At 42.7% G+C, this 17,225-nt stretch overlaps 1 protein-coding gene across 1 annotated transcript in view; it reads left to right on the top strand.

Annotated features, from left to right (window-relative positions):
* MYH9 (myosin heavy chain 9) overlaps nucleotides 1-17,225 on the top strand; it is a 163,461-nt gene that overhangs the window by 70,852 nt on the left and 75,384 nt on the right. The window contains 7 exon segments of the mRNA XM_073592809.1: nucleotides 2,253-2,346; nucleotides 3,414-3,459; nucleotides 3,462-3,505; nucleotides 4,261-4,324; nucleotides 9,227-9,325; nucleotides 14,446-14,589; nucleotides 16,078-16,173. Coding sequence (XP_073448910.1) covers nucleotides 2,253-2,346; nucleotides 3,414-3,459; nucleotides 3,462-3,505; nucleotides 4,261-4,324; nucleotides 9,227-9,325; nucleotides 14,446-14,589; nucleotides 16,078-16,173 — 587 coding nt within the window.

Here is a 17,225-nt window from a genome sequence, read left to right as displayed (position 1 = left end):
AACAAAGCTGCTCTGTTAAGGATTTCTGGAAGCCGTGAGACATCCAAAGTGGCAGGATGGCATTGCATGCTGTAAGGGGTTGTGGCAATGCATTTTGGCACTATAATGCCCCTTTCTCAAGAAGGAGCTTGTTTAAATGGGCTACATATGGGTGCTATTTTTGGTTGGACAACAAAACCCACAACAGGAAAAACAAACTAGATATCACAACCCTCAGTGTCATTGCAATATCTTTTTCATGGTGACTAATATGCATAACTAAAAACAAAGTTCAAACTAGGGTTGTCCCGATACCGATACTAGTATCGGTATCGGCACCGATACCAAGCATTTGCCCAAGTACTTGTACTCGGGCAAATGCTCCCGATGCTTCCCCCGATACCTGGAAGACAGCTGTGATCGGCGCGTGGGGGAGTTACAAGCTTCTCCCCCAGCGGCTTTCACCAGCTTTAGTGACATACAGCGGTGATCGCTCACCGCTGACTGTCACTGCATCCTCCTCCGTGCCCCCTCCTTTCCTCTGTGCCTCTCCGCTGTCCCCCCCCGTTCTTCTCTCCTTTTCTGTCCCCCTCCGCTGTCCCCTCCGTTCCTCTTTCCTCCTCTGTGCCTCTCCGCTGTCCCCCTCTGTACTGCTCTCCTTATCTGTCCCCTCCGTTCTCCCCCTCCGTTCCTCAGTCCCCCTCCTCCTTCCTTTGTGTATGGATAGAGTCAGCTGACTCTGTCCATTCACAATAACTGAAACATTGTAATCTCCTGTGATTATGATGTGTCAGTTTATGAATGGAGAGAAGCTGCTGTCTTCTCTCCATTCATTCTCAGTGCAGCTGAGGCTGCAGAGAAAGGGACTGGGGAATCTCTATCCTCTGTCTCTTTCTCTGTCTCAAGGGGGGAGATATCAGAGGTCTGTTAAGACCCCTGATATCTCACCAAAGCCCCCCAAAAGGGCTGATTAAAAAAAAAAAACAATAAAGATTAAAAAAATATTATTGTAAAAAAATAAAAGTTGATATAAAAAAAAAAAAAAAACACCCCACACACATACACCATTCACCCCCCCCCCCCCCCCCCAAAAAAAAAAAAGCAAGCACTGTTAAAAAAAAAAAACAAAATACAAAAAACACTGTCACGTGACATTTAAAAAAAAAAAGTATCGGTAATCGGTAATCGGCGAGTACTTGAAAGAAAGTATCGGTACTTGTACTCGGTCCTAAAAAGTGGTATCGGGACAACCCTAGTTCAAACAGAAAAAGGCATCAATAAAAAAATGTGCTATTGGCAAGAACATTGTGTAGTAAAGACTATAAAGTAAAGAGATCATAGAACAAGGTACTCAGACATTTTGCAGATAAGCCTGCAAAATCCACTGAAGGTTTACGTGGATGGATTATTGAAGCTATACCCAACAATGTCACAAAAGCTAAATGTTTCAAAAACTTTGAACAGGGAGCTTATCAGCTTTATACATTGAATATGCTGTCTCCATAAGGCTTAAAGTGGTTCTAAAGGCAGGTTTTTTTTTTTTTTTTTTTTTCTTGATGCATTCTACGATTAATAGAAGTGATAGTATTGCATGCATTTTATTTATGTGAAAGTGCATTGGTTTCCTTATGCCGCCTACACGCGGGCCAAATGTCGGGACGGCGGCTGGTTAAAAAAAGCCAACATTCGGCCCGTTTGTGTGTCGGTCTATCGGATGACCTGCTGGGAAAACTGCATCTGACCGATTTCCGATCACCGCACCTAGCCAATGGCAGAGGGCGCTGATTGGAGTGTTCTATTGGTGGGGCTGTCACCCTGTCAGAACACAATGGCTTAGTGGGGGAGATTGCGGAACTAACTTTACGTGGTTAGTATACCTGAGCTGACAGGTGTGTGATTTTTTTTTTTTTTTTTTTTTTTTTTTTTTTTTTTTTCTTAAACCCGCAAGTCAGAGATGAGTCATATGTTGAACAGCTAAATCAATAATACAATTCTAAATTACACTAAAGTCATGCTTCCTTAAAACTGGGTAACCATGTAAGCCTTACTCTTTTTTCCAGGAAACCAGAAGGTGGAACTGGGGGGGTAGGGGCTTTCAAATAAAACTGATAAATGATATCTGTAGATCTATGATTTAAAATCTAGCTCACCTGAGTGAAAAATTATCTGGTTTTTGAACAAAAGTTTGTGTGTTTTTTACCTGTCCCTCTTAGCTCAGTCTATAAAAATGCTTGAAGTGACATTAGATTTTAATTATTGTCCCTTTTTTCCAGTGGAGAATCTGGTGCTGGCAAGACAGAAAATACTAAAAAAGTAATCCAGTATCTGGCTTATGTTGCAACCTCACACAAAGCCAAAAAAGATCAGGTTAGTATGAGATGCCTTTAAATTTTAAGTGAGAAATTTTATACAGTACTTCTGATATTCCTCTGAATTTGTTACATATTTCAACTGAGGGACTTCTATGGATGGGAGTCTAAGCTTATAGTTGCATTCTTTTGCTAGTGATCACGGTCTTCGGGGATGGCTTCCACTTCGGGAGAAGTCAATTTCTCGGCAGGAGGTATTGCCCAGTTGATGGGGAATCTGTGCAAATGACAGCTCAGGAGGAGCCGCTGTACTTACTATCTGACGTTAGCACAGCGATCTCCCATGCTGTTCTATTGTGTTCTGACTTGGGGGACACCATTGGCTGAGAGTGCTGATCAGAAGCCAATCGGCTGACCCTTTTCAGTCATGCCCCTCTGTCAGACCGACTCCAGTACACATGGGCCGAATGTCGGCTGGTTTCTATTTAACTGGTCGATGCTGCTAGGTTTTAATCCTGGTTCACACTGTTGCGATGCGGGAAACACTGCGATTCATACCTGGTACCTGCATTGCAACTGAATCGCAAACTGGTTCGCACTGACCTCTGCGAACCACTGGAGATGTAAATATCAAGTTAATGACACCCCCAGATCGGATTGCAGTGTCAATACAGGAATCGGATCTCATAGGTGTGAACACCCATGTGACCTGATTCCAGTGCAGACCAAAAAAAGGGTCCTGCACCATTTTGGTGCGAATGAGATGCAATTTCAGCCATACAGTTTGGCTGAATTCGCATCAGAGATCGCATGTGATCTGCACAGCAATGCGGTGCGACTCGCATGCCATGTCTGATTGCACAAGTGTGAACTCACTCAGGCTGGTGTGGGGATTAGTGATTTACAGGGGAGAGGTATAATTGTGGTCCTTGGCTCACAGGAATTGAAAAAGGACTTGCACTTTTAACAAGAGTTTCTGTACCTGCTGAAAATGTTAACTAGATATCCTTTAAAGCAAACCTGTTTTGATCCACGTGGGCAGTTTTACTTTAAACACTGCTCCATAAACCTTTATTGCATTTTACAGTGACTAATAAAACTTTTCATCATTTTCAAATATTTCAGGGTGAACTGGAGCGACAGCTGTTGCAAGCTAATCCAATTCTTGAAGCCTTGGAAATGCCAAGACTGTCAAAAATGACAACTCCTCTAGATTTGTAAGTAAGCTTGCTGAGTTTAATAAAAACATGGGGAGCGAGGGAAAATGTATTGCAAATATACTAAATTTAAAATTTGCCCAGACACACACCTATTTAACATTACACTACAATAACCAAAAATAAAAAAAACTAAGTAATGAAGAGAATATCCAATTTATTCAGTCACTTCTGACCTCATAAAAATGTTAATACATCACATTCAATAATGACCTGCTCACATTGAGGTGTCTGAAGAGTTATGTCTAAATGTACTGAAATTAGAGGCTAATTGACTGTCCAAGGAACATGTCAGACTGATTAAGCTGAGGCTCCTAACCACTGCTAGTGCCAGTTTGGGAGATTGACAATGGCAGCCTCTGGTACTGCTGTGGATCACTCGCTGTTGCAGGTTCTTAAAGTGGTTGTATACTTCTTAAAGTATGCCTATACTTGCTCTTTGCAATGGTTTTGCACAGAGCTGCTGCTGCTTCCTTTGACAGACAGCAGAACTCTGCCCTGCTTCCATATCACAGGATTTGATTGACAGAGGCAGGAGCCAATGGGGGTGCTGGAGCATAGATTGTTTCTATGCATTAAGGTGAAAAACCTTAAGACTTTACAACCACTTTAATATTTTGGAAAGGTATGTGTGCATTTTTTTTATTTTTTGACATGGTCTTTCCTATCTATAAAAATGTATTTGCATAAATTATAACTTGCTGTGGGTTTGTTTGTTTTTTTTTTTTGTTTTTTTTTTTTTCCTTCCCTTTTAGGGTAAATTCATTCGCATTAACTTTGATGTCAACGGCTACATTGTGGGAGCAAATATTGAAACCTGTATCCTTAAAAAAATATTCTCAGCAGAAGCCTTTCATGGTAGACTGGAATTCTTCAGAGTGAGTCTGTCCCAAGGACAGCTTAGGTCTTCTCTCATCAAAGCACGTTGCAGGGGACCAGCTTCTACATCTTTAAACCTTTGGAACAGTGGGGTTGATTTACTAATAGTGCAAAATCTGGTGCAACTATGCATGAAAGAAGCCGATTGGCTAACTTCAGCTTGTTCAATTAAGCTTTTACAAAAAAACCTGTAAGCTGATTGGTGTCTATGCAGAGCTGCACCAGATTTTGCACTCTCCGGATCTAGTAAATCCATGTGTTCAAATCTTACGTTTGCTTGGCAAACAAGCTGCCAAGCCCCTTCATAAACAAAGATTTTTCAGGGCAGGAAAGTCCGTTCGGTCTCCGGCGGCGGATGCTGTGTGCAGGAGAGAACGGACAACGGCTGTGAAATGCCTGGTGACGTCGCCCATAATTACTATGTGCCTTCCGTTGTTGACTACCTCTCCTGCACACTCCCGCACACAGAAGCCGTCATTGACAGCTCAGCATATATCCGTATAAGATACTCTGCAGAACAGGCAAGTACAACAACTTTTTTTTTCTTTGCTTTACAGGGCTAGATAGATTAAGCTTAGAATGTGGCAGAGAGTAGGTTTCGAGTTTTGACTGGAATTCCACTTTAAAGGGGCATACTATTTATAAATCCATTAGTAACCTGCATCTAGGAAGTTATTCTTGGTTTAAACACTATGTATTGCCAGCAGTTTTTTTTTTTTTTTTAACAATCAGGAGTGCTTTATTGAAAAGTATAAAATGCAGTACAAAAAAAAGGAAATAAAAACAAGACATGTGTAGGCAAGTACATAGAAAAACGGATCATATATTTGACTAGAGGTAAACTCTTACTCACATAAGATTTATCCTGCTGTATCCAATGCAGCTATATAAACTCGCTTTAGTATTGGATTATTGATCATGCTCGGTATTCCTATCAGGCTTGTCAATACATCGAAAGATAAGGAGTCAGGAGAGGCGTCCACAACACCAGAGAGGGAAGCGTTGTAACAGTTTAGTTACACCCTTATAGCAACATAACCACGGAGCAGTCCATCCCCTCCCGCCCACAACCCAGTGACCCGACACCCAGCTGAGAAAACAAGGACAATACTATCCACCAATCCATGGTAGCCAGACCTTGTCGAACTTCCAGGGGCACCCCCGACTAATATACGTCAGCCTATAGAGGGGCAAAGCAGTGTTTACTCTCTTTTCCCAGGAGGAAAGGGTCGGAGGGCTAGCCGAGGTCCATCCAGCAAGGATCTCCTTTTTAGCATAATAGAAGAGGAGTGAAATTAGAATTTTACTATGATGTGACCTGTGTTCATCCTCGTGTATTCCCAATAGGGCTATCTCAGGTGTTTTTGTAACAGACAAATCCATTTTAACATTTAAATGATCATACACTCCTAGCCAAACTTTGACAATGCAGGACAGTCCCAAAACATGTGTATATATGTGCCTATCTGAGTTTGACATCTAGGGCAATGTGGATCCCTATCAGGGTATATTTTAGATAGTCTCGCCGGCGTGAAGTAAACCCTGTGTAGAAATTTTGTTTGTGTCAATTTGTCTCCAGCTGATATTACCAGTTTGGGACCTTGCTCCAGACAGGCTTCCCAGTCCTCCCTTTCTAGAGTGGGGGTATCTGATTTCCAGGTATTCCACAGCCTGTCCATCTTGGGTACCTCCCTAGGCAGGCAGCGTGGTATATATGGCTGACAGGGGCTTTGTTAGGTCGTTACTAGAGAGCAGGTCTTCCAACGGGTCTATTGCCAGCAGTTGGTTGTCAAGTAATGTTACTTCTCTCAAAACATCAGTGAATACTGGGCGGGATGAAAGAATACCCTCTTGGAGTCTGCTGCCTGCAACAAATCCGAAGAATGTATTAATGCAGGCTAGTAAAGTTGGTGTGATTTATCAGTGATCTAGCAACAATATTTTCATGTTTGTGGCAATATGTTGTCTGCCAAGTAAGCGTGGCTGATGTTAAAGCTACAGTTTTGCAATTTAGTAGAGCGATTGAGTCAGGCACCACTCTGTGTAGTTTAGAGTGGTGGGTGAATCTTTTGACCTGCTTGCTTTCATAAGGATAGTACATTGTATAGTGGGGGTCAGCAACCAATCGAGATTGTGGCCAGGGGACTTGTAGATCGAAGTCTGGGCTTTCTGGCCCACCATCCCATTATAGAAGGGAGCAAGAGCCGCAAACCCGATGCCTCTGTAGTGCTGGCTCCTGTCGCATGTTGAGTGACACCAACCGCACTCCACCTCTTATTCATGCTAGCGGTCTCCAGAGTGGTGCCAGCAGCAGGACAGAGGAGATCTTCAGGTCAGTGTGAAGCAATACACTTGATATAATAGTAAAGGGCTGCTTTTATACTGATGCGCTGTGGTTTACCCACACCATGGGTGCATTGCAGTGTACCAGCAGATTTGCTGCGCTTAGCCATAGACTTTTATTATATTCTGCAGGTGTGATGCACTTTCTGAATGCAGGCATTTGATGAACTTTCAAAGTGCACCACACCTGCAGAATATACTGTATTTATCTGCGTATATCACGCGCCGGCGTATAACACGCACCCCAAGTTTAGGAGGGAATTTTAAGGAAAAAAAAACTTACATTTAAATGTCCATCTGCAGCCTTGCCCCAGTGCAGCCTTGCCCCCAGTGTACATTACATGATCACCACCGACATACACAAGTTTAGTGCGTAGTTTTAAATATGGCGCCGTGGAGTTCGGAGGGACTCGGCGGAGCTGAACGAGCGCCGCCGAGAACAGTGACTGGGCGGAGCCGAGATACACATAGCCGTGGGTTCTAGGCGCCGTTCAGTCATGCCCAGTCCCTATGATGGACATAACACAAGTCCAATGGCGGGGACTGGGCGTGACTGAACGGCGCCGAGAACCCTCGGCTATGTGTATCTCGGCTCCGCCCAGTCACTGTGTTCTCGGTGGCGCTCGTTCAGCGCCGCTGAGTCCCTCCGAACTCCGCGGCGCCATATTTAAAACTACACGCTATGTGAATGTCGGCGGTGATCGCTCCGATAGATCACAAAATAGCGGGGGATCGGCGTATAACACGCACCCCACGATTTTCCCCTGATTTTAAGGGGAAAAAAGTGCGTGTTATACGCTGATTAAATACGGTAATTGGGCTATGGCAAAGCGCAGCTAACCCAGGAAAGTCACTGATGCACTGCACTCACGGTGCAGGTAAACCGCAACACATCAAAATTAGTAAAAAAAAAAAAAAAGTTAAATACAGCGCTGCGCTAAAAAAATGGGGGGAAAAAAAATAGCAGCCAACAAACCTATAGACTCAAGGCAAAGAACAATACACAAAAAAGTGTAGCGCTATAAACCCCAAAACGGATTAGAATGAGTCAAACAATATGTTATGTGAAAACAGTATTACCAGCTTAAAATGTATCCTGTAGAATACAAAGTGGAATGAAATGAAGTGCTATAAACTGAAACAGATATTCAAAATACCAAAAGCTTAGGAAAAATATTAAAACATAAAATAAAATAAAAATAAGGGACCACAGAAGGTCCAATGCAATTAACACCATGAAAAGTTCTTAGGTAAAAAAAAGTCCACAAATGTTGATTGTAGAAAAAAAATGAAGGAAAAAAAACACCACCAGGAGTCTATGGAGGTTTACTGGAAACAAGAAAACTTCCCAAATTTTACAATAGAAGGGATCAACTGGATCAGGTAGGTAAGTAAAACTGTAGAAAAACTCATGTGAACAGAAAATCTAGTGATGGTGCAGAAGCCGTCACCGATAGCATCACATAACAGCTGGTAATACTGTTTTCACATAACATATCGTTTGACTCATTCTAATCCGTTTTGGGGTTTATAACGCTACACTTTTTTGTGTAAACTGCAACACATCAGTGGGAAGGCAGGTTTATAGGGGGCTCAGAACAGTAAGGGTTCGTTTACATTTGTAGTTCCGGGGGTGGTAAAACATGTTTACCACCCCTGCCTCAACTGTACCCCCTTTAGCTGCAGTGGTGTAAACATGTCGCAGCAGGAATTATACGCCCGGTCATGGTTGGTGGGTGTAGCACCTGCCAAGCATGGACCCATTCAAGTGAATGAGGCCACTCTGCAAATGCCCTGCAACCTTGTGCAGTAAGCAAACAAGGTGTTAAAGCATGTAGCCTTGTGTTGCTTTCCCAACCTGCTTTAACCTCTTGGACCCCGCGGAGGCATGCAGTTGCAGGGTGCATGCAGAGTGGTCCCATTTACTTGAATGGGTCACGAATGGCAGGCAGTAGCAACCACCAAAAGCAACAGGGTTTCATTCCTGCTGCGTGATGTGTACCGGGGAGGGATTGGGGGCTGTAAACTCAACTGCAGGGTTTTACTAGATATATAAACGGTACTCACACTACACGTGAGGTACTGCGATTGTTCGAGCAATAATTTTAGCACTAGACCTCCTCTAACTCTAAACAGGTAACCTGTAACATTTTAAGTACCAAAGTTGTTGCCATTCCACGTGCGCATTTTTTTTTTTTAAAGCGTGTCATATTTGGTATCTACTCTCCCATTTTACAAAAAGAATTGGTTTAGCGCTTTTTTAGATTTTTTTTTTTTTTTTGTTTTTTTTTTTTTTTTTTTTTTTTGTTTCAAATTTCAATGCTGGATAAGTGCACTTTTAGCTTCCCTCTTGCGCTTTCTGCCTCCCCTGGCAGAATAGGTTATACGTAGTACCTGCTGTTCTGAGACCTTCATAGTGGTGAAATACAGCTAATATATTAAGCTAATATACTTCTATTCTTAGCTATGTATTTGACTTTTCCCTTGACTGAGTTCCAGACTTGCTGGAAAAATCACGTGCAATTCGCCAGGCCAAAGAAGAACGAGCATTCCATATATTTTACTACCTAATGTCTGGTGCTGGAGAACACTTGAAAAGTAGGTATTCTTTTTCCCACTCCTTTTTGTATACTATGTCTCGAAGATTGCCCAGAAGTCTCTTTTTTGGTGTGGTTTTTTTTTTTTTTTTTTTTTCTGTCCTGGGTCATGTTACAGGTGTGCAGGTGTGTCCTTACCCGCTGCATTCTAATAGACTTCAGTTAGCTACCTGCATGCTGGGGAAAAATGGCTTGTTCATGGGGTTCTCTTTCTAAAAGTACAAGTAGAAGTGTCCTAAATTTTGTAGTTCAGCAGCTTTAGTACTTTTTCATGTTAAGGATATTTGGACCAAGTATGCAAATTTTGAGCCCTAATGTCTAACGCTCATAATCTGCAAGCTTTTTCTGTATCATCTTAAGTTGCAAGAGGTCCACTGTAGGTCCAAATGCACCTGTCAAATTCTGCCAAAGCCTTTTGACAAAGGCCCTTACAGTGTAGGTATGTTTTTAAATGCGCTGCCAAAAATACAGGAATAGAAAGGGCTAGAATGTGGCAACTCAAATATGCACAGTAGTATCTCCTGTAAATAGTAAATCTATTGCCCCATACAAAATAGTAAAATGCACTATACTTAAAGTGGCTTTAAAACAAGACTTTTTTATTTTTTGCCTAAATGCATTCCCTGCATTAATCTCTTGCCACCCGTCATTTGACTTCAAGTGGTTGTACCAGGCTCATGCCGATACAGTCGGCTCTCAATCTGAGTGGCTAACTAGCCATTTGATTGCTATTACAAGCAGCGAGAGGAACGTCCCCACCCTGCCTTCTGTGGCTCTCTAGGTCTTTCCTGTCCCACAGGAGACCCGCGCAACAAGCTGGCATGGCTTAAAGTTGAAGTTGAAATTCAGTCAGCTGAACTCTGCTCATAACATTGAAAGGAAGCAGTGCTTGCTGAATGGTAAACTTGTTCCTAGATAACATGGTTAAAAATGTTGACTACGAAAAGCACGTGTGTATTATGATTTGGGAACAATTACATTTACCTTTACCATTGCAGGCACAGCTGGTAAACTTTATGGATGATTTGAAATTGTTCTCCCAAGATATTATTCCATAATTCAATATAGAAGGAATTTGACTGCCTGACTATGAAGCTATAATATATTTCCCAAACTCCATATGCAAAATCATCAAACTCCTATACTGCTAGAATTTGGAAGATTACATCTTTTCAAGTCTGGCGTATGTGTATCAAAACCTAACTAAGCTTAAATCCACCCCCATCCTTAAAGTGGTTGTAAAGGCACAATGTTTTTTTTACCTTCATGCATTCTATGCATAAAGCTTAAAAACCTTGTGTGCAGCAGCCCCCCCCAATACTTACCTGAGCCCTCTCTTGATCCAGCAATGTCCATGAGAGCCTTGAATTCCTAAGTTTGCTTTTGGCAGCAGTGGAAGCCAAGCCACATCTGTGTGAATGGACACTCAGCCGTGGGTCGGCAGCGCTTGCTGTGGGGCAACGGAGGAGCCAGGAGCGCCAGCAGGGGACCTAAGAGGAGGAGGATCCGGGCTGGTTTGTGCAAAATTGCTGTACAGAGCAGTTATGTTGGGGGGGGGGGGGGGACTAATCGTTTTAAGGCTATTCTATCTACCCTGTAAAAGTGGAAATGCCTATACTTATGTTTTCCTGAAGTCATTTCAATCACACAACTAGCTTCCAGTGCCAGCTTCAGTGTAGAAGAACAGCTGACAACAAATACCCCATAGCAAGTCTATGAGTGAAGTCATTGCTTAGACTCTACAGCTGTTGCTGGTGTTCTGTCAAAGTGCCCCCCCATCGAATAGTGCCCGGTATGTACTACGCATGCGCAGTACGGACAGCACAACGGCTGATTTGCCGATCAGCTGGGCTGACGTAACCAGGGCACATGCACACATCGTAGGAGGCATCTCTTGATGCAAGATGCCATTTCACAGGCACACTTTAAACCTATGCAAACAGCGGGGGAGACCATAGTTCTAAGATTGTGCACCGCTGCTGCTGGAGGGCGGCTAGTGGTTGTTAGGTTGTTAAACCGGCTGTTAAACACAGCAAACCCGCCCTGCAACCCAGACAAAACCGGACCATCAGCACACTGTAAAGCTGCTTCGCAACAGCGAGGCACAATGTGAGAACTACGGTCTCCCAACCCCCCCCCCCCCCCCCCCCCCCCCCTGCTGTTTGTATAGGTTTCAATTGTGTCCCATTGAGAGATGCCTCCTACGATGTGCGCTTGTGCCCTGGTCACATCACTCCAGCCGATTGGCAAATCGGCTGAAGTGCGGCTCCATCATGCGCAGGCACTGTTTGATGGGGGGGCACTTCTCGACAGAACACCGGCAATCTCTACACTGAAGCTGTTGAGATCATGTGATCGGACCAGAGCGACTTCGGAATAGGCAGGCATAGATCTTTCTTTTTAGAGGGTAGATAGAATAGGCTTGGAATGGAGGTGGGCGTAGCTTTAAGCTTAGTTAGATTTTGACTTTCCTTTCGCTTTAACATTTTAGCTTAGTTGCCCTTTAGAAGACATAGGCTCCTTTCACACGGGCGGACTGATCAGGTCCGCCTGTCAGTTTTTTAAGCGGACCTGAATGGACGCTCCATACAGGTCTATGGAGCGACCCGCTAAAGTGTGACGGAGGAAAACACTACTTTTCATCCGTGACCGGTTGAAAACTGACTCTACGGTCTGTCTTCATCTGATCCCTCATAGGGGAGAGCGGTGCTCTGACAGGTCGGTCCTTGCACAGTGTGCAGAGACAGACCTGTCATCTGCCTGCTCAGCGGGGATCGACGGAGCGAACCCCCGCTGAGCAAAGCGGAGCCCGTACACGGACATGTCTGTGTGAAAGGACCCATAATGTTATAAGTATTTGACGAGTCTTGGCGGTCCAGTAGAACGCATTACTTGCCTGAGTATACATGCAATTTTTTGTCTTTTTTTTTTTTTTTTTTTTTTTGTCTGACCATGACTCCAGTTATGTCATTTTAAAGCTTCCCTGCATGTAGTATATTTAATAAATATGAATTTGTCATTGAAATTTTGGTAATTTTTTTTTTTTTTTTTTTTGTCCTTCTCTATTAAGCTCATTTTTTAAGCTCAGGGTCCCTTATGATTTTGTGTGGTGGTATATGGTTTGAACACATTGAGCACGTTTTTTTTTGTTTGTTTTTTATTTCCTTATTTGTCTGTAGCTCTGAGGACGCTGTTGGGCTCGCACATTGTGGCTGCTGTTTGTATAAACTGCAGCTAGCCTGTCTCTATATGCCAAGATGACATAACTTTGTTTTGGGTCAGACAGCGTCCTTGCTTTCCCCATTGCATCACAAATGTGCATGCTAATGTGATAAAAACACATCTCCCAGCTACACAAGTAGGCTCTGTCTGAGCTGCCTGCTTGTCTGTGTCAGATCAAATTACTGTGTAGCCCTCACCTGCATGAGCACCAAATTGAGACTCCTAGTAATTGTGGGATATATAGTTTCTTCCAGGAAGTGTCAGGTCTCGCACTACAGAGGTCATGTATTAACCTGTGACAGTCATGTGGAATGCCACGTTTCAACACAAAACAAATGCTTCACACAGGAAGGTGAAGATTTACTCTACTGTAGGCTGTGCATGCAGGGCAACAACTATTAACCCTAAAGAAATTAGCTTTATAGCACTTTCACACTGACAATGGGACCGCGTTAGCGATAAGGCACCGCTAGTTTTAGTGGAGCTTTACCGTTGTTTTAGAGGAGTTTTTCGACCGCTAGCGGGGTGCTTTTAACCCCCCCCCCCCCCCCCCACTTGCGGCCAAATGGTTAAAAGCGCCGCTGCCAAGGCGTTTTGCAGGCGCTACCCGTTGATTTCAATGGGCAGGGGCACTTTAGGAGCGGCATATACACTGCTCCTAAAGCGCCCCAAAGATGCTGCTTGCAGGACTTTTTTTTTTTTTTTTTTTCCCCAACTTCCTGCCAGCGCAGTGCCCCAATGTGAAAGCACTCGGGCTTTCACACTTGGACTGCAGATGAAGCATTTTTCAGGTGCTTTACAGGTGCTATTTTTAGCGCTAAAGCACCTGAAAAAAGGGCTCCCAGTGTGAAAGGGGTCTTAGAGAACACAATTTGCATTACGGTTAAGAGAACTAAATATGATTAATGTAAAATATTAATAGGTCAAAAAGCTAGCAACAGTAAGGCTGAAGGTAGCAATAAAATGGCTTTCAGCAGACTTTAAATGATCATTCATGGGAAAGATTGTTAAAACTGTAATTATCTTTACTGCCATGAGTTGCGTTTGCATGCAAAATTCACAAGCATCGGTGCCAGGTAATGTTGAAATTATGCTGACAGTGCGCATGCATACTGTGCAGGATCTTTTTGTTATGTATATACTTATGAGAAAAAATAAGATAGTTCATCCACTGAAAATGGTCTAAAAATTCCAGGTCTGACTTCTTTCTTCTTTCTTCTTTCTTCCTTCTTCTTTCTTCTTCTTTCTTCTTCTTTCTTCTTCTTTCTTCTTCTTTCTTCTTCTTTCTTCTTTTTTTTTTTTTTTATCCATGTGGTTCATACAAATGATATTGGCACCTTTTTCAAAAAAAAAAAAAAAAAAAGTGCCAATATCATTTGTATGAACCACATGGATAAAAAAAAAAAGAGTGCATTTGTTGGATTGGCTGAGAATTGCTATAGAGACTACCAGTTTTTTGTTCTGGTATTGGGAAGTTATATAAGTATAGCATGCGAAGAAAACATTCAAAGTATTGTTTTAGTCAATCTACTGCTTAACTATGCGCTTGTTGGCCAGCAGTAGTTTACTGATCATTGATGCATTGCTTACTTTCCTAGTGACTAGGCTACAAGAAGCAAAGTGGATGAGGCTTACCAAACTGAACACGTTTTTAATTGGTTGGACTGCAAATGTAGGACCATAGTTCCCTTGTGCATATGGGCCAGAGAAGCGCTTCTTTTAACCATTTAGGCACTGTCGTTCTACAATTCAGTGTTTGTGCCAAGCTTGCTGTCTGGCTTGCTTTAGCAACTTGCCCCTGGCATTGGCTTCCTTTTCACCAAACTGTAGGTGAACTGTTACTAAATATGTTTGCAAAAATTTTCTTTTTCTAAGCTGTGACTTGTAACTCTCTTGCAGATGATCTCCTTTTAGAGGCATACAATAAATATCGTTTCCTTTCTAATGGCCACGTTACAATTCCTGGTCAGCAAGACAAAGATCTTTTTCAAGAGACTTTGGAAGCAATGAAAATCATGGGATTTCCTGATGATGAGCAAATTGGTAGGTGTTCATACATGTACAGTTTACCACAGGGCTTTTGAAGAGAAAGCAAAATAGGTGCCCTATAAATACTTGCCACAAACACTTCAAGTATTTGTAAACCTACTAAAACTTCCCTTTTTTTTAACATGGTGATCAAACAACTTTTTGAACCGTTTTAAACTACTGCATTTATTGAAACTATACCTATTACGCTTGCTAATAAAGTGTTACTAAACCCACAACAGTAGAATCAGTCTGTAATAAGCAGTAAAGCATGCTTGTTATACTCACTGTGGAACCTAAGGGTTTAATCCTGCACATTGTGTAAAAAAAAAAAACAGTTTGATCCTGTTTTCTGTTCTTTCCCTTTTTTCCACTGTCCCCAATCCATCTCCTGATAGAGCAGAGCCTTGCAGGCACTCTGCACATGCTCAGTTTGGTGCGTAGCTCTAGAGGTTTTTTTCCTCTGGCCCTGTGCTGATCACATGCACCCTCCCAAATTAGCACTGTCCAGACAGAGGATCAGGGGTCCTGCAGCCTCATAGGACAGTCAGAGAATGAAATCTTTTCATACAAGCATTAACCAGACACTGATAGAAGTCACAAGACTGCTATACTGCTGAGAAAAGGTATTTAGCAGTTTATATTTAATAAAATGATTGCATTTCCATGTTCTGGGTACTGTGGGAGACCAGATATAGTGAATGCATGGTCCTGGGTTTAGTAACACTTTAAGTTTATTCTGACACTTCCTGCGATAGCGTCCAATGGCTAATTTTAATTGGCCTTTTAACCACTTCAGTCCTGGGCACTTTACCCCCTTCTTGCCAAGGCTCAATTTTCAGCTTTGAGCATTGTACGTTAAGCCCCGGTTCACACTGACAGCGGGAATGAAATTGAGTTTAGCTGAAGTCGCCAAAAGTATACTCCCCTAACCTGTGCAATGATATTGCCCAGAACGGTCCCTTAGCTCCTCTCTTGAAAATCCCCCCCCCAATATTGTCTGAGACCAGGAAGGAGAGTGGTGCTGCAGTCTGGGACACTGCTGCAGCGGTGAGAGAAGGCAGGTAAGTATTTAAGGAATGAACAGGAACAGTTATTGGGCCATTTGTTTACCAGTATGCATCAAAGTAAAAAGTTTGCCTCCAACCCGCCATAGTTATACGTTGGTCCTTTGACATTAAATAATGTTATGGAAACAGCGGGCGGTCCGCTTTTTTAAGATGTGATCTCTGCAGCGGATTTGCCGCAAGATCACTTTTATTGGCGGCGGGAGAGGTGCCCCTCCCGCCGCGTCCTATTATCTCCGCCGCTTACCGGGGCCATGGGTAGCGGTGAAGACTATCTGGTCCTTTCCCCTGATGGACAGGATGTCGAGTGAGGGAATGATAGCCCCCACTTGACTCTGTGCCATTGGATTCTTCTTCCTCTTCCTCCTATTTTTTTTTTTTTTTTTTTTTTTTAATGCTTTCAAGTAAAAATGTGCAAATATGCAAATTTCAACAGGGTTGTTGCGAGTGATTGCTGGAGTCCTGCAGCTGGGAAACATTGCATTCAAGAAGGAGCGCAACACCGATCAGGCTTCCATGCCTGATAACACAGGTAATTATTATTAAGGATTTATATAGCGCCAACAGTTTGCGCAGCGCTTTACAACATGAGGGCAGACAGTACACTTACAATACAAAACAATACAGGAGGGATCAGAGGGCCCTGCTCGTTAGAGCTTACAATCTAGAAGGGTGGGTAAAGTGGAAACAAAAGGTAATAACTGTGGGGGATGAGCTGTGCCTACATTTTTAAAGGCGCAGGGTGGGACATTTTCTTGAATAAGCAAGTCCAACAGTACATGTGATTTTTTTTTTTTCATTTGGTAGTAGTCCACATTCATTCCAAAATCGAATGTTGTTAAAAGCAAATCTATTGAGTGACACTTGACTGTTCATTCAAAATTCTATTAATCTTTTGGCCAGCTTTACTTATGCCAACTAAACGTGAAGCTTGCGAATGCTAACACCACTTTTGTGGAGCTCAGAACATTGAGGATATCTTAATGCTATTTGTATGTGATTCAGTTTAAAAAATGACTTGCACTCAATATATTGCTTGTTAAAGTAAGTCTACTTGACCCCTTTGCACTGGCCGCATATTTGCGTGAATTGATGTCCATACAGCTGTGCCGAGAACGCGCGCTCCTGACAGTTACTGGCGCCTAACCGAAAACTCCAATTACTTTTTGCCATCTGGAGTTTTTGGATCACGTCACCACCAACTACGGTGGTCACGTGCTCTTAAGCTCTGCTTTCCGGTGTCTTAAACCTCTTAAAGGGCCAAGAGGCGCCGGCGTAAAGAGGTTGATGGATGTAATGTTTCAAGTAGTGTTTTAAATTTGTGATTGTTATCTTTTTTGGGATCCTTTACAGAGCTTTCCCCTAACGCACTAGTTGATTGTCAGAATGCCATGCCCTGTTGCAGATTTTTTTTTTTTTTTTTTTGTAGTCATCCCTGCCTGTTGAAGGGTAAAAGCAAACCACGCCAATCTAAGTGCAGCATTAGGTAAAAGGGATCACGTTTAATAAGATACTCACAAGATAACAAGTTTAAAAAAGGTAGTACTGTATAAGGATCAGCCACGCTGTATGAGGTCTATCCAA

This window comes from Aquarana catesbeiana, linkage group LG07, assembly GCF_042186555.1.
Source record: "Aquarana catesbeiana isolate 2022-GZ linkage group LG07, ASM4218655v1, whole genome shotgun sequence".
Lineage (NCBI taxonomy): Eukaryota > Metazoa > Chordata > Amphibia > Anura > Ranidae > Aquarana > Aquarana catesbeiana.
This window is presented reverse-complemented; position numbering and strand designations above follow the sequence as displayed.